Genomic DNA, 19,732 nt, shown 5'->3' on the forward strand with positions numbered 1-19,732 from the left:
ACGTACCGGATCCGCAGCGGATTTCATCTGAATAACTGAACACAGCATCAAATCTGCTGCAGATCCTGTACGTGTGAACGCACCCTTAATCTGCTTTTTGGTATCTTCCTTATGCATCTTGTTTGCCATAGACAAAGACTGCACATCAGAGATAGGACACCAATGTCGTTCCTTTAAATTGCATTGTACCCAGGGTGGATAAAAATCAATGATTTTTTTAAAAAAATCAAAAAAATCGGATTTTTTTGATTTAAATCGGATTTTTTTGATTTAAATCGGATTTTTTTCAATAAACTGCTTTTTGAGGAAAATATTTTACCATCCAAAGGTTCTTCCATCATGAGATAAAGCTGAGTTGTTTAACTCAGTAGAATAAAGGCTGTATATGTTCTCAAATGTTACAACATGAACAGAGTTGAGAAAAAGACCTTAATCCTATTGTTCTACAAACCTATGAATACAGAATCATCCCCTTCAGTACCAAGTCCAAGAAGTTAGACAATATGTTTCTGATTGTTTGGACTATTTTTTTTTTTTTTTTTTTTGTTTAGCCAAATTAGTTAACATGGATGTTTGTTTAAGCAAATAACGTATGCTGTAATGTTGTTATTGTTTCAGTTGAATAAATCCATTTAAATTGTTATTAAGTTCAGGATTATTTTTCTCCTTCCTAAGTACAACAGAACAGTGGTGTCCAAATATGAATGATTAACCCATTAAACTGGGGAGAAAAAAGTAATATAAAAAGTGATTCTAAAAATCTTCATCTACTTGCATGTTAAAGTAGCAAGAACTAGTTTAGGTAGAAACTTTGATTTAAATCACTGATTTAAATCAAGCCTTCCGGACTAGTGATTTAAATCGTGATTTAAATCGTGATTTATATCAGTTTGATTTAAAACAAATCCACCCTGATTGTACCCAAAAAAATCTTGGGTGTTCGGCTGGACTGTCTGCAACAGGTTAAGTTAGACATATGCCTGGCACTAACTGCAGTAATAAAACAAAGGTTCACCGAACAGTACATTGGAATATGCTTTTTCATACAGAAAAGACCCCAAGTATGCCCCATCCATGTTGTACTAGCCGTCACCAGTAGAGGGCAGCATGGCTCTCCCTCATTTTCTAAGAACTTGCTGTAGTAACTGGTTCCTGGCTCTGAGATATGGTGGTGGTGGTGGGGGGGGGGTGCTATGTATATTAGATTGTTAAAATATCACTGGAGCTTGTGAGTACAATGTGTACAATAACTGAGCTCTGTATGCACTTTATATGAGCAAAATAGGGCACGTATCATTCTAACTTTAAACATTCTTGGAAGTAAACAAAATGATAACAAATATGAAAGTGTCAGCTCGACCACACAAAGTATGTTTAAAAAACCTATCAAACACACTGGTATAAGGTCTAGAAGGAAACCATTTTTGAATCATTCAGCCTTGGCATCTTATAAAAAGGGTAGAAGTGCAATGAATAAAGGATGCTCCTTTAAATAAGTGTACTGGAAATGCTGGTCAAGATGTGTTTAAGAGGAACAAGCAAGTAGCATGCGGATTTAGCAGAAAAGCACTGAGCAAGCTTCTGTCACGATGGCCTCAAAAGTGGATTATTCTTATCTCCAATGCAGAGAAGACAGCTAAAAACACCAACTAAACCAGTACTCTGGGACGGATAAATAGTCTAGTCCCAATTCTAGAATATGAATGGTTTAAACGAATTATGGTGCTTCTCTTACTATTTCTCCATTACAGGGGCCGATATTTAGGAGCAAGCGAGCGTCGACCTGTCAGGTCCTACCTAGGCCTGTCCCTTCGTTTTCTCTAAAGATTCAATGGGAAACTACAACAAACACTCCAATGCAGATTTTTAGATCAGCATGCAGAAAAATAGATGTGTCTTGTCACTTCTTGGCATAGATTCCAGCTTAGGGTTAGTTTACACGTTGCAGAAAATCTGTTCCAGTCATACAAAGATGACGTTTATTAAATGGGAATACAGATTATACTGGTTATAGACCAACATATTATTAACATGGATGTGCCTGGAACTATAAATAAATATAACAATAATAAAAGTGAAAGGCTAAAAAACATGTGAATAGGGGCCACACAAAAAGGTCTGTATTACATTGACTGAACAAGAATTCTATTTTTACAGCCACCTTAAGCACCATTATGGACTGTCAAATCAATAAGAAATCCATATTACATGCTCATCTGACAATCCTAATAAAGCCAAAAGGAGGTTAGACTTTCTGTCACTTTCTGACAATGTTGGCATAGTGCGCCCAGCACAGTAACACTGCTTGGTACTTACATAGGCACCTTGATAGATTGATAAATACAGTATAAATTCTTACATTATGTCAGGAGACAGTTTTAAATAAATCCATCTAAAATTTGTAAGGCTATAAGAACCACTGTGACAAAGGGAAATCTGTAGTAATCAGTACATCAAATGGAATCAAATGGAAACCAAAAGCCACTTTCTGTCCGATTCTACACGTTTCAATATTACTAACCCATGTTATTCTGCTTCTCATGAATGGAAACATATGACGAATAATGGTATCATTTTAAAAGGGGCATTTCAATGAATAAAAATTTAGATTTTTACATTTTTATTTTTATTGACTGGCAGCATTAGGGACAGACAAGACCCCTAAAGCTTTTGCAGGGAACTGCAGGGCTGCAAAAGCCCTAGTCCTGACACAGTTACAAATTGATATCACTGCTGCATGTAACGTTAGTGATACCAATTAATTTCTATTTTAATGCACATTAGCAGTAGAATAAACATTATACTTGGAGAAGCAGCCATTGTCACTTGCACAGCAGCTGCAGGATAGATAGTGAAGCAGAGCGAGTAGTGACCAACAGCTATCCACGCTCGCTCTGCTTCACTGTGTTGTGGCTGTAGCACTAGTGACACAGGCTGCTTCTCCAAGTCTAATGTCTTTTCTAATGCTAATATTAATAGACTTTAGTGGAAGCTCAGTATCGCTATCTCTGCATGCAGCATATCTAGCCATCTGTAACCCAGCCTGCAGTTCCCAACACAGCCATTGGTGGCAGCAGAGGGGTCGTATTGCCCCATACTGCTGCCAATTAAAAGTAAAAATGTATGTAATTAAAAAATAAATAAATTATATATATATATATATATATATATATATATATATTTATATATAATATATATATATATATATTTTTTTTTTTTTTCACTTATGTTAAAAAGTTATTACAAAGAAAGTATATCAAAAGTAATTTAAAAAAAAAAAAAAAAAAAACACCACATTCATCAGAATACCCCAGCTCATATTTAACTCGCTTAAAGGGAACCTGTCACCCCCCGTGCCTGGTTGACAGGCTCCCGACCCCCCGTTAGAGCCCTCTATACTTACCTAATCCCGCCGGGTCCCGCTTCTGGAGGTGGTCGGGTGATGAAGATCTCAGCCGCTGCAGCCCGGCGCGCGCATTGAGAGATGAGTCCAACACCCATAGAGAATGACAGGAGAGTCCAGCGCTCCGTCATTCTCTATGGGTGTTGGACTCATCTCTCAGCGCGCGCACCGGGCTGCAGCGGCTGAGATCTTCATCACCCGACCACCTCCAGAAGCGGGACCCGGCGGGATTAGGTGAGTATAGAGGGCTCTAACGGGGGGTCGGAAGCCTGTCACCCCGGCACGGGGGGTGACAGGTTCCCTTTAAAGGGTATTCCCATTTTAATATTTATGGCATCTCCACAAGAACCATTCCTTGGACCCGTATCTATGTTGAGAGGGCCTTCCGAACACTTTTCAGCCTGCTTGCAACCATCAGAAGTGGTTGTGATGGCAAAGGCAGCCGAGCCTGCTGTTTTATGCAGTTAGTATATACTGTATATCATTGACCTTCATTAACAAGAGGTTTGTAAAGAACACAGCACTACGAGCTCAGCTGTCTCTGCGACTCCCAGACTCAGATACTTATTACTTGAATTTTGTTGCTTTACAAAAAAGGAAGATTTGGAAACAGAAACAGGTGTGAAGAAATCATATTCCCTAGGTTGCTCTCTCAGCATTGCCAGCAAAATACAAATGCTTCTCAAAAAACAGACACTGTAAGCAATGCCTGTACTGTAGTATACAGCAATGAAAACTGCAGAGGGGGATTTACTTTGCCTACTACTACTCTGTATAAACAAAATCAATCCTGGCTGCAAAGGGAGCAATGTGGGTTAGAAATGGATGTGAGCAGAGTTATGGTGTCCAACAATCCTCGCTTACCTGAAATAGCCGTGTAAAAATATCAAACTCAAATACAGATATGTAATCATTGCATGTCAAGTCAATGGTGGACTTAAGAGCCATTGCTTCTAAGCCAGATGTGATCTGATGAACTTCATGAAGGCACTGTCTAAAGACTTTCCAGGGCACAATGGTTCTGTAGAAGGAAAAGAAACGAAAAACACTGTTAAAAGGAGAAGTCCAGTGATTGCTAGAAGCCAGCAGCCTGCAGGGGGGAAACGGATGACAAGTAGGCACTTACCTCTCCCTGTGCCTGCGGTGAATGGCTGCGGGACCCCAGCCAGAAGTCATTTTCCTCAGAGTTGTGAGGACTCGGGGGGAAACTGCCAGTCCTGGCTGCTTAATTGGCCACTCAGCCAGTCAGTCACTGGAGCGGCGTCCTGCCGCAGTCACTGACTGGCTGAGCGGCCAGTCCATCAGCAGGGTTGTAATGGGGATACCCTAAAGATCCCGGAGCCCTGCAGGGGTCCTTCAGCCGCTTCCACTGCTCCCCGCCGGCAAGAGGAGAGGTAAGTGCCTACTTGTCATCAATTTCCCCTCCCCCTACTGGATGCCGGCTTTTTTTTCCAGAAAAAGGAAAGCATGTAGCTTTACAAGAAAAAAAAAAATGCACTGTCCTAAATGACTGGCTACATGGAAAACATGTAATGCACAGTCATTGTAGGTGCGTTGGTGTATAGCATCCTGTTCACAAATCATATACAACAACAGTGGGAATGAAAAGATCCCACATATCTTCCACACGGCTATGAACATACTGTACTATATATACTGTATAACTTTCCAGACAACAAATTAAGTGTATTCTGTCTTTTTAGCTGACCCAATTTATATCATATATAGTAAAACATTATTGACCTCCGGGAGTCATTTACATTACTGGCCTATCAGTAAGAGTTTTCTAAAGCTATGTTGTTTTTTTGTTTTTTAGATTTCTTTATTGTACACCTTTTGTTTTATGAACTGTTTTTTCTTGGCATTTTCTGCAAATCATGCCTTCGCTAGAAACTTCCAAGTACTCCGAGAGGCAAAAAAATGCATTATAAACACATTAGACATGCATCAAAAAAGTGCATAAACACACGCACATATTACCTCATCCCGGGTGCTGCCTTCCACGCTACATTATACAGAAAAAAGCATGGCTCCTGAGAAACACCTAGAAACATTTACTGGCCCAAAATTCAAGCAGTGGTATTATTTTGTTTTCCTTTACACACACAGTATATATGACAGATTTTTGTAGCCAAAGCCAGGAGCAGATTATAAACAGAGAACAGGTCATAAAAAAAGACTACAATTTCTCCTCTTTTCGAATCCATTCCTGGCGTTGGCTTCAAAAATAAAATAAAATAGTCTGTGTGTGTAAAGGGACCCTAAGTTTTCATATTGTGGCATTATCCACAACCAAAAGTATGGAGCATTGCTTCTACGAAAGAAAAATTGTGAATCCCAGAGGACTTACAGGTCTGTGGTCATGGCACTGTCAAGTATACGGGGCCTTATGGAATTATAACTCTCTACAGCAAGACTTATGTGACACTAAGGTATAGGGTGTTGATAAAAGACCAATAGACCATGACAAAGGCTCACACACATAACCACATCACCTAAAGTTCACGCGGTGGATTCATAGAGGCACTACTTTTCTGAAGCATTAGCTAATGGCATCGCTGTCCTGGGTGATAAACAGGAAAACCTCAGAAAGCTTTAATGAACCACAACCATAATGGGTTGTAAACTGCTGACGTCAGATCCTTGGACAAATTGCAGTTTCACGTCAGCATTCTGTTTACCCCTTTGCAGGTGACATTACTTGCATTTATAACCAATCCAATTTAGCTATATGTTTAATACATAATGAAAAGCATCCAATTTAGACTTCAGTCATTTAATAACACTTACTTCTCTCCAAAAAACTTCCTCCAGAACTCTGCAGCATCTGCTTTTGTGATACGGAAGGTATCCCCTTGAAACTGTCCATTAGGGAATATTGCCTTTATTTCTGCCAACATATGGCTAAATATTAAGGACAGCTTTGTAAGGTTTCTCCTGCATTGCAGAAAAAAATATATATGTTAAGGGTCACATACCAGCTTTAGAAACACACAGCTAAAACACACATTTTCTGTTCTGTAGCAACAGTTTCCCAGTTTGTAGCAAGGCTAGAGATGAGCGAATCTACAGTAGGAACGAAGCGAAACGCTCATTCCTATCTGTATTCCGCTCATTGGACTGCAGGCTTTGAAGTCTTCTCCGCTCCCCGCTGCTCTTCCCCAGGTGCTGGGAAATGATGGATCCAGTACTGGGAAACTTTGCTTCATTCCTACTGTAGATTCGCTCATCTCTAAGCAAGACCATACTCTAAACAGAAATTCAGATAACATTATTTCAATTCTGTGCTTTTTCGTGTCTGCATTAGAAAGATGCAGGCCCAGGCCTGACCGCGGATCCAATGACCCAAATGGACAACTGTCAGTCCAGCAATGGGTATGTAACACGCTCATGTGAAATAAGCCTAAAAAGAGGAATTACCTCCCACAGTAATTCACACACAAGTAATACAGACACAGCACTCTCCAGGACTGGAAAAAAGCCACCATGAAAGTTTAACTTACTAGATGCCACTATAACAAAATGCCCCCAAAGCAAAACAAGGCAAAAGAGTCAAAATGTCTATGTCTAATTGCATTATATTACAACTCAGGGACTTAAAGGGCCTTTTAGGGCCTTAAAGAGATGTACTCGATGGTACATTCGCTTTAATGGAAATATTTTGGAAATTAAAAAAAACAAAACTTTTGCATGGACACTTTTTGAGAACTATAACATTCTTGAAAGTTTTTTTTAATTAACTTCACCAGATAAGGGCTTACTCTCTGCAAGGAATACTAGCTTTTCAATATTGTTACCTCTATGTAAGAGGCAGTTTCCCACAGTGATAACAAGTGTGTGTGTTTTCATTTGTATGCATGATAAGGATCCATTTACAGGTACAGATTTGATGCTGTGTTCTATTATTTAGGGTATGTTGCAATTTCATTACATTAGCGCAAATCTGCTGCTGATCCTATACGTGTGAATGAACCCAAAAAGTAAATTTTTTCTAGGCGAAAAATGAAACTTTTAAACCAAAAAATTATTATTAATGTAAGATACGATGATTGCTTCAACGATGCATTCCAATATTGTTGTACTGCTGCAATATGTTAAGCCCCAGGCATTGCTCTAGGCATATGCTTTAGCAATGGCAGGCTTGGGGGGGGGGGGGGCGGGGGTTGTCCCTCCTTCTGATCCTGACCACTATGACATTATTTTGGTAATTTTTGGTAATGCCTCATTTACATCAATACACTAATATGCCGCAGGCCCAGAAAATGTTAAAAGCTGGTGCTAAAGGCACATGTTACATTATAGGTACGGGATTAATTTCCTAAATTTTCCCAATCTGCAGTGTTGCAAGGTAAATGTTACTGGATCAGGCTTGTGATCATTACAGTAACCTTCACAAAGATAAGTACGGCTTAATTTCATTTGTATAAACCACCTGTCATCCCTAATGGCTCATTAGAGAAGTCAGATATTCCTATAAATTATCACCTTTATGTACAACTACACTAAAAGTACAAACAGGCTTATGGTTCCTACCAGCAATGACACATTCACTTACCACTTCCTGACATTGTGTACTTTTTTTGTTATTTTGATCTTGTCTTTTTCTACTTCCTCTACATGATAAATATCTATAAAGAGATATATCTACTACTTGATTCTATGATAATCTTCTGAAGAACATTCCCCACCACCTAAAAACAAGCACCATGGTTGATGCTACAAAGGGTTCTACACACCTTTATTCATATTATTTTTATTTGTTCTCACAATTTTCTAACAACATTTATTAGGTATCATAGAGGTTACACTGAAAACATGACCTGCTATTGCCCAAGTAAAAAGTTTTGTCTTTTTATTTTTACACTGGATTTTTTCCAAGGGTCCCCAGATCCTGTCATATTTAAGGGGAAATGGCTAGTAACCTTGTGTACTTCAGCATTTACACACCATTTAATGTTTAACTAAAGACCTAACAGCCAAACAGTTAGGAGATGGAGTCGCAGGACTGTTGGGCTGGTGAGAGAGACGGAGTCGCAGGACTGTTGGGCTGGTGAGAGAGACGGAGTCGCAGGACTGTTGGGCTGGTGAGAGAGACGGAGTCGCAGGACTGTTGGGCTGGTGAGAGAGACGGAGTCGCAGGACTGTTGGGCTGGTGAGAGAGACGGAGTCGCAGGACTGTTGGGCTGGTGAGAGAGACGGAGTCGCAGGACTGTTGGGCTGGTGAGAGAGACGGAGTCGCAGGACTGTTGGGCTGGTGAGAGAGACGGAGTCGCAGGACTGTTGGGCTGGTGAGAGAGACGGAGTCGCAGGACTGTTGGGCTGGTGAGAGAGACGGAGTCGCAGGACTGTTGGGCTGGTGAGAGAGACGGAGTCGCAGGACTGTTGGGCTGGTGAGAGAGACGGAGTCGCAGGACTGTTGGGCTGGTGAGAGAGACTGAGTCGCAGGACTGTTGGGCTGGTGAGAGAGACGGAGTCGCAGGACTGTTGGGCTGGTGAGAGAGACGGAGTCGCAGGACTGTTGGGCTGGTGAGAGAGACGGAGTCGCAGGACTGTTGGGCTGGTGAGAGAGACTGAGTCGCAGGACTGTTGGGCTGGGGAGAGAGACGGAGTCGCAGGACTGTTGGGCTGGTGAGAGAGACGGAGTCGCAGGACTGTTGGGCTGGTGAGAGACGGAGTCGCAGGACTGGTGAGAGACAGGACTGGTAAGATAAACAGATCGCTGGTCTCAGGGAGACCAGCCAAAGATAACACTGCCGGCTGCCGATTAAAGCGATCAATGCAGTGAAATCCTAGGCAGAGTCGTAAAGCCTCATTTAAGAGTCTCAAAACACAAGTATAGCCAGATATCCCACCCCAGCCAAGGGGTGGCTCCTGTAAGGAAACCACCAAAACTACCATATTAAGTGGCCCTATAAGTCAATGTAATGACAAGGAGAAAACCAAGGCTAGGTAACCATCCACAGACAGCTGTTTCTGGGTGTTGACCCTCTCCAGTGCGGAGCAGGATTCTGGCTGAGTGGGAGCAATGCCTAGTGGAGCAATTAGAGAAACAGATCACTGATCTCAGGGAGACCAGCCAAACGATAACACTGCCGGTTGCTAGTGAAAGCGCTTAATGCAGTGAAATCCTAGGTGCATTAACACCTGGGAAACGTGAATATGCAAGGACTGGTAAGAGACAGAGTCACAGGACTGGTAAGAGACAGTCACAGGACAGGCTAGCTAGTAAAAGATAGGGTCACAGGACTGCTAAGAGACAGAGTCACAGGACAGGCTAGATAGTAAGAGATAGGGTTACAGGACTGGTAGGACAGTTTTAATATAGAGACAAAATACATTTCCCTGCTTTAACTCTGGAGCAGATAAAATATAATCAACCATGTAAGAACCACGCATAGTCCAGATTAAGGCCTCATTCATGTCTGGAGTGCGTCCTGCAATCGCCACCCACACTGCATTAGTAGTGCTCCGAAATTCATGGACCACTACAAAGGAGATAGTGGGAAAAAGCCTGATCATTGGCTGAACAAATCTTTTAAACGGCCCAATACATCATAGTTTACTGGCCACACATCTCCCTGGATAAACAGGAGATGTGCAGCTGATAGCAATACATTTATATAGCCGCACAAACGATACAGGGATCGTCCATACGACTGCTTGATTAGGTGTGCTGCGTAAAGGCACTAACGAATATCATCCAATGTAAATGGAGCTTTAGAAACAAAAATGTCATAAACTGATACTACCAATAAATTTTATTCAACAGTCTCTTTCTCCGAAAGTCTCCATTAGAAGTTTTACATTTTTTTGGTACAATGACACTTCTAAAAGAATTACCCATATATGTTGGGATGCATACAACTGCTGGCATAAGAAGATGAAATCCTCCCACTTGGATGATGAGGGCAAATACTTGAATGTGTCAAAGAACTAAGTGATTTATCGAACCTTGTGCAGAGGAACAGTGGATCAATTGTCTATAGCAACCACTCACATTCCAGCTTTCATTTTCCAGAGGCCATTTTAAAAATTAAAGCTGGAATCGGATTGGTTTCTATAGGCATCTGCTCCGCTGTTTCTCTGCACAAGGTTTGATAATTCCCCACCCTGGAATTCTCTAACAATAAACCATAAACATACCAGAACAATAACCCTTCAGCTTTGTAGGATGAAGTTATTAACCATTGTTTTTTTATTTCCTCCATAACATTTTCAATCTGACTTAGAGTCAGACTCATCAAAACATTTAGTTTTCCCGAATGGCAGGTATGCTTTACAACTAGAGCAGTCCCCATATTTGTCACAGTGTCAGTGGTTAATCTCGATAGAGGTTGGATATTTATCATTACGATATCTCTCGGCTTGCTTTAGACCAGTATCCTGTGCCTGATAAATGTGACATATTTAAGAACTCCCCTTAGCAATGTTCTCTGTCTGACAAAAAAAGTGTCTAGAATTGATAATAAATGTGGTGCACGGCGGGTACACCAATGCATTTAAACAATCTGCCCTCAAATTCATTCTGGCACGCTTGCCCAAATTTATCAATCTGTATGAAACAAAAATACCAGCCAATCACAGCTCAGCTTTCGGCTCTCAAATTACTCTAGTATATAAAACCTAAAGAAAGCTGAGATTAGTTGCTATGGGTGAAATCAGACAGGTTCTGTATATTTTGGCCATGCTGTAAACCAGTGCTTCTCAAACTTTTTCTACTGGAGCCTCACCCAGAAGACCAGGGCAATGCCCGGGCCTCACCAGACTGAATAATAGGGCCGGGGCCTCACCATCTGTTGTGAAAGTCCATTTAAAAGCTGATAACACTAGAGCTACCTTTCACCAGTCTCCCCCATTCTATATACTAATAATGCAAGTACAAAATAAATTAATAATTTTGTTAAAATGGACATTTTTGCAAACAGCAAAAGGACTGTACAGATCATAGGTTACTTTTGTGAAAACTGACTCCCCAGCTGGGCCTCACCAACAACTAGGGGGCGCCTCACTGGTGAGGCCCGCCTCACAGTTTGAGAAGCACTGCTGTAAACTACCTGCCCAACTGCCCTCAGTTCATGTGTTTGAGGCTTGCTTCATAAAAGTCAGAGTGTTCAGCTATTAAACTGTATCTGTAATCATTAAAAAACTTTTGAGTGTTCAGACCCGTACCAATCGTGAGAACGAGAGTGGAGAGGGCCGCGCTGCAGCGCTCCCCACTCTGTCAGGGAAAAGAGTCAAGCTCCATAGACTTACATTAGGAGCCGGACTTATCACAACACAGAGTTGGGAGAGGGCTGCGCTTAGTGTGTTCTTCTCCAGGCTACGGGTACGGGTCTGAGCAAAGCTTTGACTTGTCAAAAGTTTATAATGACAGTAACATTCAATTTAAATGTAGCATCAATAGAATGGCAGCCCGGTTCCCATGTACAGCGCAGTTCTTTTGCCAGGCATGAGCCAGGGCTTACATTTAAACACCGCAGCGTTTAAGGGGTTAAGGTACGCCCAGGGTATTCTGGCGACAGGTGGCCAGGGCATACATGTACGTCCTAGGTTGTCTAGGGGTTAAACATTGGCCCAGATTTATAAATTTGTCTAGAGACGAAAAGGTCTCTGCCAGGTAGCAAGCAGTCACAGCTTAGCTTTCGTTTCTCACAATGAGCTGTGATTGGTCACTATCTGTCAGATTTTTGTCTGTGTCCGATTGAAAGATTGAAGCCATTGTTTTGTGTCCTCTCTCTGATTTTGTATTTTCTACAAAGTTAAAAAAAAAAGCTGGGAGAACATCTTTTAAGTTTGATAGTTGGATGGTTTTTAGCAGGAGCTGTATGGAATCAGTAGATATACAGAATATAAGTATTTTTTTGCCTTTGAGTCAGATCTCCCTCCTTCCTTTGGCGACAATACATTGTATGTGGAAATAAGGTATTCTCAATTATGGATTCAAACTTGGAGCTTTGCTATTTTTTCTTTTCAAATCCGAATGAACAATGTGGAGCTTTGAGAAACGTAGGTGTTCTTTTCTTGATGCACGCTAGTTTCTTAGATGCCAGTAGCAATTACATTAAGAGGAGCTCCACAGGGGAAGAAAGTATTATTAGGACCTGCAGGTTTCTTCTATGGAAGTTGTTTTAAGTTAATTACATTTTAATTGAAAGAGAAGGTGGTTACACGTGCTGAAAAGCAACACAAGCTCTAATTTTAGTTGTACATAGTACTACAATGCAGAACTCAGGCAAGCAACAGTCAGGCTGTGGACACATAAAAAGTGTTAAATTACAAAGAACCGGCAATAATGCCATGACTAAAAAGACCGAGCCTGCGGCATAGTGATTGAAGGGGAGTAAAAACATTTTCATGATAAAAGTATAATTTTTCATTTAAAATTCACCAATGTTCCCGCTAAGAGTCAGTAACAAGGGTCCCGTGTCACCTCCTACTGTCATGTCAGAAAGATGATGTGGGAAGCTCATCATTGTGCACCTAATACCCTATCAGAACAAAGTGAAAAAAGAATTTAGAAAACTTTAAGGGAATCTGTCAGCACTCACCCGGACCTGACCCTAGTTGCTGACAGTGTTATACAAGTCACAGCACTCTATTCAAAAGTACTGCGGAGGCACCATCACATGTTTCTCATCGTCAATGAGCTAGCCAGACCTTACTCCGTGAAGGAACAACCCAGCCAAGGGCGGTCTCCAGTCAAGGAAACCACCTCAGCAAGGTATCCATCCAAAGACAGCTGTTTCAGGATATTTTCCCCTCATCAGTGTGGAGTAGGATTCTGGCTAGTGGGAGCAATACCTAGTAAGTGCATTCAAGGGAGCGATGGTTGGCCTCAGGGAGATCAACCAAAACACTGATGTTGAGAAACACATGATGGTGTCTCTGCGGTGTTTTGGAGAAATTTGCTGCGGATCCGCCCTGTGTGTTTGTACCCTTAGGCTGGGTTCACACTATGTATATTTGAGGCTGTATTTGTGAGGCTGTATAGCAACCAAAACCAGGAGTGGATTGAAAACACAGAAAGGCTATGTTCACATAATGTTGTAATTGAGTGGATGGCCGTCATTTAATGGCAAATTTTTGCTGTTATTTTAAAACAACGGCTGTTATATTGAAATGATGGCAGTTATTTACCGTTATATGACGGCCATCCACTCAATTTCAACATTGTGTGAACAGAGCCTTTCTGTGTTTTCAATCCACTCCTGGTTTTGGTTGCTATGAGGACCTGACTTGAGGACCAAATACTGCCTGAAGTATACAGTGTGTGAACCCAGCCTCAGGGTGTGTTCCCAGGCGAGGAATTGAAATGTTCTTCTGCTTGAAATCCATCATCTATTCAGCTGTGGCAGAACAGGAGCAGAGAATATGAGCAGAATTTAAGTCCCCATTGACTGCTATATGATTCCTCTAGCAGAATCTGTCCAAAGAATTGGCATGTCAATTCTTTGGGCAAAGGCGGATCTGCGACAGAGTTTTATATGCAGTAAAACAATGGGCAACTCTAGACCTGCAATTGGTTCTAGCCTACAGATGAGCACCTTAAGGCCCTGTAATGAGCACAGCAATATCACTAGATTGGATTTCAGGACGTATGTGAATTTACCATGACCAACACATTACCCTTGGATATGACACAGATCTCTCTAAGGACATAAGACCTATTTGCGTAACAATAATCTGAACTTCCATAATACAATGCATTTTAGTAACAAAGTACCAGCAAAGTATTGAATTTATTATAACATTTAAAAAACAACAACATGATGTTCTTACCCAACGTCAATGAAGCAAAGTATTTACATGCTATTTAGACTTAAAGGGGTACTCCAGAGATTTTTTTCTTCTAATACATTTCTTTAATAAAGTTATATTACTTTATAATATAACTTCATCAAAATAAATTTATTGTTTTTACATTATATATTCACTTACATTGAATGGCAGCAGTAAGGAACAACACAGCCCCCTCTGCTGCCACCAACGTTTGTGCCAGGAACTGTAAGGCTATCAGGAATTGAGGGCTGCTGCTTCATCACTGCTGACCAGTACTGCAATTGGGGACAAACAAAAACATGTGATTTTTTTTGTTTGTTTGTTTTTTTACAAATGGCACTTTCCTCTTTTAGAATGGTGTATTGCAAACACAATTCATATTTACAGTTAAACAAATAGCAGATTGCTTTGTAAGAAATACATTTTCTTTTCCATGGTTGCTTTAGGGCATGACACCAGGGATAAATAAATACATACCTAAAATACTTGGCTATGTAAGCCAGTTAGAATTTTCTTTTAGCCAAACACAGGAGTGCATTAACCCCTTAAGGTCAAAGCCTATTTTCGTTTTTGCGCTTTTGCTTATTCCATTTTAAGTTTAAAAGTCCATAGCGCTTGCATTTTTTCACCTAGAGACGTATATGAGCGCTTATTTTTTGCGAAACCAATTGTACTTTGCAATGACAGGCATTATTTTTCCATAACATATGCTGCGAAACCGGAAAAAAAATCATTTGCGCTGTCAAATTGAAAAAAAAAACAAATTTGTTTTGATTTCGGGGAGTTTTGCATTTACGCCGTCCGTCCTATGGTAAAACTGACTTGTTATGCATGTTCCTCAAGTCGTTACGATTACTATGATATATAACATGTATAACTTATATTGTATTGGATGGCCTGTAAAAAATTCAAACCATTGTTAACAAATATACGTTCCTTAAAATCGCTCCATTCCCAGGCTTATAGCGCTTTTATCCTTTGGTCTATGGGGCTGTGTGAGGTGTCAGTTTTTGCGCCATGATATGTTCTTTCTATCGGTACCTTGATTGCGCATATACGACTTTTTGATCGTTTTTTATTACTTTTTTCTGGATTTGATGCGACCAAAAATGCGCAATTTTGCACTTTGGAATTTTTTTGCGCTGACTCAGTTTACCGTGCGAGATCAGGAATGTAATTAATAGTTCGGGCGATTACGCGCGCGGCGATACTAAATATGTTTATTTATTTATTTATTAATTTATATTTATAAAATGGGAAAAGGGGGGTGATTTGGACTTTTATTAGGGGAGGGGATTTTTTATTAATAAAAACACTTTTTTACTTTTTTTTTTACTGTAACTAGAAGCTCCCCTGGGGGACTTGTATATAGACAGCACTGATCTCTCATAGAGATCAATGCTGTGTATATACACAGCAAAGATCGATTAGATCGGTCATAGATTACTATGGCCTACTGCAGGCCATAGCAATCTATTGCCGAGCCGGGATCAGCGTCATTCCGACACTGAGGCCCGGCTCGGGCAGAAGAACGGATCTCCCCCCCGCGATCGCATCGCGGGGAGGAGATCCGTCCCACTAGACACCAGGGACGTGCGGCGCAGTGCCTCTAAATGCAGCTGTCAGGTTTGACAGCTGCACTTAGAGGCTTAATTAGCCGGCGCGGCAACGGGACCCGCGCCGGCTAATAGAGGCACTGCCCGGCTGCACATGTCAGCCGGGATCAGCGCCGTTCAGAGCGGGGTCCCGGCGGGACCCCGCTCTGAACACCCCGAACGGCACCATGACGTATCAGATACGTCATGGGTCGCTAAGGGGTTAACCTTTTGAGGACCAGGCCCAAAATGACCCAGTGGACCGCGACAATTTTCATTTTTGTGTTTTCGTTTTTTCCTCCTCCCCTTCTAAGAGCTCTAGCACTTTCAGTTTTCTATCTACAGGGCCATGTAAGGGCTTTTTTTTCAGGAATAGTTGTACTTTGTAATGGTGTCTTTCATTCTACCATAACATGTATGATGGATCCCCAAAATTATTATTTATGAAGATATAAATTGGTGAAATTGTAAAAAAAGAATGCAATATGGTAACTTTAGGGGGGTTCCTGTGTCTACGTAATGCACTATACGGTAAAGATGACATGATACCATTATTCCGAACACAACCATATGCAGGTTTACACAGATTCTCTTATGTTATATATTTTTTATTATGAAATCCTTTTTTTGCAATTAGTTATTCATAAAATGGTCCTATTGTGACGCTTATAACGGTTTTAGTTTTTCACCTCCAGAGTTCCCCAAAAAGATGTGAGCTTGGGCATGCATAAGCCTTTGAAGGGGTTATCCAGCTCTACAAAAACATGGCCACTTTTGCCCCACTCTTGTCTCCATTTCAGGTGTGGTTTGCAATGAAGCTCCATTTACTTCCAAGAAACTGAGTTTCAAACCCCACCCAAACTGGAGACAAGAGGTGCAAAAGTGGCCATGTTTTTTGTAGCACTGGATAACCACTTTATGGTAGAGGGGGGGCAATAGCAAGGCTTATCTTTAGGGAAAACTAAAGGCTCAAGCATCAAAATTCAAAATGCCCCGACCCCCACCTAGAGAGAGAGAACAAAAATATCAAAAGACAGTGCCTAATCTAACCTTGCGGATCAAACAGTGGGTCCCTGTATCCCCAAAGTTGCATTATCACGTTTTATACGAAAATTGTAGGTGTATTACCCACATTAGGGAGGCAGTGTATTTTTTAACCTGTTCACACATTGTTTTATTAACGCTCAATATTACAACAGTATTTTATCCTTTTTACTTTTTTTATGGTGTACAATGTATACTAAAATCTTCCATTGTATGGTCTGCTTACATTAGGGAATATTATGGCATAAGTATTTTCTAGCTTGGCAGCCTAAACAGAGTCAACATTTCTCACTATTACATAGAGATATCAATTTACTGTAGAGTAAACACAATTTTACAAGTAAAAATTTGCATAACAAATATATTCTACAATTCCTCTATTATGTACAAGAGGAACTATAATAACATTTTCTTTTTTCCTTTTTTTACTGTAGTAAGCAAACAGAACATGAGCAAGGCTCATGAGAAAAGCCAGCTCTATACTAAAAGTAGAGTTCTGTATGGATAGCAAATAGCAAACAAGAAGTGATTCATTGTTTAAAAACATATTTATGTTAAAGGGGATGTTTTAAGATAACTCTTGTGCTTAGGGCCATAATATTGAGGGGTTCCTCGATCAAGTCTCAGTCTCTTAAGCAAATCTGAATAAAACCGTGACCACCATGTTATACGACACTTCCCTGGCACCTTGTATTAAATGGAACATGAGGATGTAACAATATGACAGCTATTGAGGCAGCTCAGATTTCCCCTAAACAAAGAAAGTTTTCATTTTTAATGGGATTTCCCATCACAGAGAATAAGGACATATCACTAGTATATGCTATCACTTTCTGACGGATAATGGTCCAACTTCCAAGACCCACCAAAGACCAATGAAGAGGCCCTACTTGAGCTCTACCTTTAAAGTTTTCAATAAATAAGAAAGTAATGTTGTTAACACCTTAGACATTTATGGCACATCCAGAGGACATGGCATAAATGTTCTATAAATGTAGGTTCCACCTTTTGAAAGGAGCCCGTGCCCCAGTTTGACTTGGTGAGTGGACATGCCTGCAGTTCAAACAGAGCTGAGCATGTTGTAGTATGATATTTTTATAACTCGCACAGGACCAGGCCCAACAGAGAAAGGTGCAGATGCTTTGCATATGCTGTAGTGTCTGAAACAGGAATAACCCTTAAGGCTTTATGCACACAGAGCAAAACTGGTGGAATTCCGCTGCAGAATCCTGCCAGCCTCCCGGTCATATAATAAGTCTATGGGAGGCTTGTGCGCCTCCTCTATCCACCCTGAAGAAGACAGGGAGGCTGGCAGGATTCCTGGGCGGAGAATTTTGCCGCTGAATTCCGCCAGTTTTGCTCCGTGTGCATGGAGACTAAGGCTGGGTTCACACTACGTAAGTTTCCGGCCGTAGCGAGTTCGGTGAATAAGCGGCCGGAAACTTACGTAGTTTGCGTACTATGTAAAGTATACGATCTACGGCCGCACAGTTCACACTACATACGAACTTACGCCCGGATCGTATGCGGCGCCGTAAAAAAAGAACCAGACCATTATTTCGGGACGGAAATGCCGTAACTTACGCCCGTAGCGTTACATGCGGTCCCGTACGTAGTGGTGATTTCTTCATTTTGAAAGCTTTTTGTGCCGATCCAAAAGGTTCTGTGGGGTGTCCGGGGCTAGGCGAAGATTTCCAAGTAAAAGACCGCTGTCAGATCGCTACGAAGAGCGCTCAGGAAGCGTAAGTACACTACGGGCGTAGGTTTGCGTTCCGTACGTATCTAGCCGCAACTTGCGTAAAGTCCCGGCCGGAGTTTCATACGTATATGTCCGGCCGCGGAAAATATGCGGCCGGACATATACGTAGTGTGAACATAGCCTAAGGGTGTGTTCACACATCCAGGATCAACAGCAGATATCAATGAAACTAAATGATGAACACTGCATCAAATCTGCTGTGGATCCTTGACGTGTGAACGCACCCTTAAAGGGATTATCCGGGCTTTAAAAAAAACATGACCATTCTCTTCCAGAAACAGAACTGTTCTTGCCCTAAATTTGAGTGTGATGTTGCAGCTCAGTTCCACTGAAGCAAATTGAGCTGACCTGTAATACCATACACAACCCGGGGACATGAATGGTGCTGTTTTTGTATGAAAGTAGCTGGGCTTTTTCTAATATTGCATACATTTTTCAAGCTCCTTACTAAATCAGTATAGTTTTTCCACTTCCTACTGCTAAACCCAAGCAGCCCTCTGATCCTATGAAACAAAATAGGTTGTTTGCTTGTACCCAGGTGGCTACTGGAAAATCCCTCGAACAGCTGCTGCAGGAGCTCAGACATGATGGCTGCTTCCAGAAGTATGAAAAGAAAAAGGAATAAAAATATATAAAAGACAGAAATGAAAAAGAAAAAAAAAACCTCTGCATAAATCTGTATTTAATTAGCAAAACAAATAAAGAGGATGGGGGAGATTTATCAAACATGGTGTAAAGTCAATCTGGCTCAGTTGCCCCTAGCAACCAATCAGATTCCACCTTTCATTTAACAAAGTCTGTAAGGAATGAAAGGTGGAATCTGATTGGTTGCAATGGGCAACTGAGTCAGCTCTTCTTTACACCATGTTTGATAAATCTCCTCCGATATATTCTTTTTAATAAGACCCAAAGGGTAAAAGCTGATACATTCTCCAGGCTGTTCCACTACCTGGTCAGCATTTGAGTATACAGGTTACTATAGTTAGTATATATGTTAGTATACATATTCTATGCCACCAGTGCTTTTCAATGCTTGAAGATTGGTTTACACACAGAAGTGTTGGCATTGGTTAGAAGAGGACAGGGAGGAATTAAGACCTTGTACGTCGTCCATCAGCATTTCTATCCTAAGGTTCTGTTTATTCCCAGATA

The 19,732-nt window shown here is 41.1% G+C and overlaps 1 protein-coding gene across 1 annotated transcript in view; it reads right to left on the reverse strand.

Annotated features, from left to right (window-relative positions):
- Positions 1–19,732, reverse strand: part of CBLB (Cbl proto-oncogene B) — a 118,660-nt gene that overhangs the window by 54,833 nt on the left and 44,095 nt on the right. Inside the window, exons 3-4 of the mRNA XM_069971095.1 lie at positions 6,194–6,340; positions 4,268–4,424 (exon numbers count right to left, since the gene is read on the reverse strand). Coding sequence (XP_069827196.1) covers positions 4,268–4,424; positions 6,194–6,340 — 304 coding nt within the window. The remainder of the gene's footprint in view (positions 1–4,267; positions 4,425–6,193; positions 6,341–19,732) is intronic.

This window comes from Dendropsophus ebraccatus, chromosome 5, assembly GCF_027789765.1.
Source record: "Dendropsophus ebraccatus isolate aDenEbr1 chromosome 5, aDenEbr1.pat, whole genome shotgun sequence".
NCBI lineage: Eukaryota > Metazoa > Chordata > Amphibia > Anura > Hylidae > Dendropsophus > Dendropsophus ebraccatus.